At 33.3% G+C, this 3623-nt stretch overlaps 1 protein-coding gene across 1 annotated transcript; it reads left to right on the top strand.

Annotated features, from left to right (window-relative positions):
• The first annotated feature begins 234 nt into the window (after window positions 1-234).
• LOC25499969 (two-component response regulator ARR9) lies at window positions 235-2741 on the top strand. Its single transcript, XM_024770699.1, has 5 exons — window positions 235-710; window positions 896-999; window positions 1143-1220; window positions 1961-2031; window positions 2144-2741. Exons 1-5 carry the CDS (start codon window positions 608-610, stop codon window positions 2505-2507), a joined length of 720 nt encoding a protein of 239 aa, XP_024626467.1. The 5' UTR covers window positions 235-607; the 3' UTR covers window positions 2508-2741.
• Window positions 2742-3623: the final 882 nt, after the last annotated feature.

Below are 3623 nucleotides of genomic sequence, written 5' to 3'. Positions count from 1 at the left end.
ATTGCTTACCTCACCTGTATCTCTTCAAAGGATTTTTATGGGTCCCACTGACAACTCTTTCTCTTTCTCTCTCTATCACATTCCTTTCTACTTTTGCTTTCACCTAAACTTTCTAATTTCACCATTCACATTATTTTCTCACTCTATCTCTTTTCATTTAAATGTAGACTTTAGACTTAGACTTATTATATATATATATATATATAAATAAAAGGTCACTACTCTCAACATCCTATAAAAATATTCACTAGGATTTATTTCTTTATTTTATTCATTCATATTATATATATAGTCTTTATCTTATAATAATTTTGCATTGCTTGCCATGTAATTCAAGATCAATTTGGAAAATTTGCAAGATTTGGGATGAAATCTGGTCGGATCTTGCTTTGTGGGATGTGGATTTTGGTGGGTCTTATTTTTCTACAAAGCTCATCTTCCAATCTCATATTCCTCCCATAAACACAAAAAATAAACCCATCTTTTCCTTCCTCAAGGGTCAAGAGAAGAACAAAAAAAAGAAAGTTCTTTCCATTTTCCATTTCTTTGCTTCTTTCACTTCATTTTCAAATTTCATTTACCTTCTTTTAGTCCTTAGTTGGAGAAAATGGGAATGGCTGCAGAGTCACAGTTTCATGTTTTGGCTGTTGATGACAGTATCATAGATAGGAAGCTTATTGAGAGACTTCTCAAAACCTCTTCATATCAAGGTAACCAAACATAGCATAATCTGATAAAAAAATTTGGATCTTTTCCTTTCTTAAACACATAATCCATTCTACTATGTTAATGTTTTTTTGGACACTAGTACTATGTTAATGTTTTTCTTTTGGACAAATACTATGTTAATGTTATTATAAGAGAATGAATGAAATTTTTGTTTTCTCAATGGCAGTTACTACAGTTGATTCTGGTAGCAAGGCTTTAGAGTTTTTGGGTTTGTGTGAGAATGATGAGACCAACCCAAATACACCATCTGTATTTCCTAACAATCATCAGGTATAATTTTGTTGTTGTACTCAAAAAAATGTGACAAAATTTTTATTTTTTTAATCACCTTGATGCAGTAACTTTTTCAACTTTATAATGTTAGATTGTTTTTTCTGGGATTCTGAAATTCCTTGGATTTTTGTGTTTTATAGGAAGTGGAGGTGAATCTTGTTATAACAGATTACTGTATGCCTGGCATGACAGGCTATGATTTGCTTAAGAAAATCAAGGTAAGCTTTGGTTTCCATTCTTGACTCATCCATATCTTTTTATTGTCCACTTTAATCACTCTTTCTAGCTACAAGATTGTTTTTCCCTTTTCTCAAACAACATAGTTAGATTCAAATGGTTAATAAGCTCTGGTATAAGTCAAATCGATCGGAAATATCCGAGTTTGGTCTATGCCTGAAACAATTATTGATCATGTGTTACTTATTTCTTAGCTGGAGTTCAAATTAGCAAATCCCTTTTGTCTGAGAACAAAATAATTACTTTTTGGTTTAACCATCTGGTTCTCATAGGAAATGAGTCTTTACAATCTGGAGTTCAGCCGGGAATTAAGTCTAGTTAAAAATTGGGCCAACTAGAATTCGAATTCGATTTCTCCTAGACAATATACGTCTTTAAATGGAACTTTGAGAACATAAAATTTAGAAAGGAAAAAAAAAAAAAACAATAGATTCATTCTAATTTGGCAATTTGTTATTGGTGAAAGTTGTCAACTTGGACTAGTTTTATTACATGTACTTCTTCAATAATTCACCTGAATGCTTTTCAGTTTTCCACCCAAAACAAATCAGGTTCAATAGATCATCAAAAGATTTTGTTTCTAAAAAGGGAATACTTTTGTAAATAGTAGTAACTAGATTTGTTTTTTATTGAAGAAACTGTTTGAGAATATCTGAAAATTCTGTGCAACACTTATTCAACCTGGAACCAAAGACTTATAAGATTCTCTATGATATTTCAGGAATCATCATCATTGAGAAACATACCAGTGGTGATTATGTCATCTGAGAATGTTCCTTCAAGGATTAATAGGTAATAAAAATTTCAGTACCTTATTTCATTCTATTTTTATTTTTCCACTTAGGTCATTTTAAATTTTAATTATATCAGAACTAAGTACTAATGAATCTGTCAAATGTAACAGATGCTTGGAGGAAGGAGCAGAAGAGTTTTTCTTGAAGCCTGTTAGGTTATCAGATTTAAACAGACTTAAACCTCACATGAAGAAAACCAAATTGAAAGATCAAAATCAAGAAACAGAACAAAAAATAGAAAATTCAGAAATTCTTGAAAATGAAGAACAGCATCAAGCATCAAAATCTCAACATTCACATTTAGAGTCAGAGTCACAAACACAGACACAGTTACAAGCACATTCAACTATAGATCAACAGCAACAGTCACTACAACAAGCCAACAATAACAAGAGAAAGAGTGTGGAACAAAGTCTTTCATCTGAGACTGACAGAACAAGACCAAGATACAGTGGCATTGCTACTGTTGTATGATTGTTAAATCATTTGGCAAATAATTTTCTTGAATTTCAAAGTGTAATTCTTATTTAACTTTCTTTAAAAATTAAATATTAACTTGGGTGTTGGTTTATATAGGCTCTATAGGAGTGTAGTGTAGAGTTGTTCACTGTAAACATTTCCTGGAAATATTCCCTTCCAATTTTGTTTCATATGAAAATGAAAAGAAAAAAAATTGAATGTGTAAGAGCATGGTTGTTTTCTGATTAATTTTGGTGCTAACCTTACATTGTCAACAGAAAATGAACTTTGATCATATATTTAATAGAGGTTTGAATTACCTGTGCCCGGTGAGTTTAGCGACATGATTTTATGAAACTCCAAAATGTAGCTTTTGCCAAAATCTCGGTGCTTCATTGTTTCTCTTTCAATGTCACCATCAATTTAAACATGCATTTGGTAAATTATTTTTAGTCTATTTATAATTATAATAGTAATTTTGTCTTCAAACTGAAGTGTTCCAGATTAGGCCTGAGCCCATTCCGTCAACGGACTAGATCAATAAGAAACATGCTATGGGGCTGCACTGCACTGACAGCATACATTAGCGGATCAGTTGATGTTATCAGCTCCATGCGATGAAGATCAAATGTTGATTCATAGATCACACCGGATTCCTTCAATTGGCTTACACCCTATAACCTTGAAGGTCACCTACACAGGAGAATGGTATATTCACTTCTAATCATAAAACCTTTCAGTCACTAGATCGTGAACTAAATTGATCATTAGACTGCTTGTAGGTACACCACTCCCGTCGAAGAGTTACCATCATCCTCTGCTGCATGACCTCAACTCCAATCGTTGGTCTAGATTCATTTTGAATCATTGGTGCCGTTTGAGGACAGATTCCTACAATCTCACCACAAAACCCTTTGTTATAGATCTGAGACGGCCGGTGCAAAGCGCGGTACTGTTCTACATAGAAAGGTTGTCCCGTCGTGGTTCATCTTCCCTTATGTTTGCTGAGGACACCACAACGTCGTCCTTGCCAATCGTCTCTCTGCTCAAGGATCAACGTGGTGGTCTAGAAGGCGAGTCTATACGCCACAACCTAATCACATTGGTTAAAAAACAATCACAAATGATAGC

This window comes from Medicago truncatula, chromosome 7, assembly GCF_003473485.1.
Source record: "Medicago truncatula cultivar Jemalong A17 chromosome 7, MtrunA17r5.0-ANR, whole genome shotgun sequence".
NCBI lineage: Eukaryota > Viridiplantae > Streptophyta > Magnoliopsida > Fabales > Fabaceae > Medicago > Medicago truncatula.
Note: the sequence above shows the minus strand (reverse complement) of the source record. Positions and strands in the feature narration are given on the sequence as shown.

Bases quoted from the DNA above. Each gene is read 5' to 3' on its own strand.
- LOC25499969 (XM_024770699.1), top strand. From the start codon at position 608: ATGGGAATGGCTGCAGAGTCACAGTTTCATGTTTTGGCTGTTGATGAC. The intron at 1,000-1,142 runs GTATAATTTTGT...TGTGTTTTATAG, and splicing joins TATTTCCTAACAATCATCAG to GAAGTGGAGGTGAATCTTGT. The intron at 1,221-1,960 runs GTAAGCTTTGGT...ATGATATTTCAG, and splicing joins ATTTGCTTAAGAAAATCAAG to GAATCATCATCATTGAGAAA.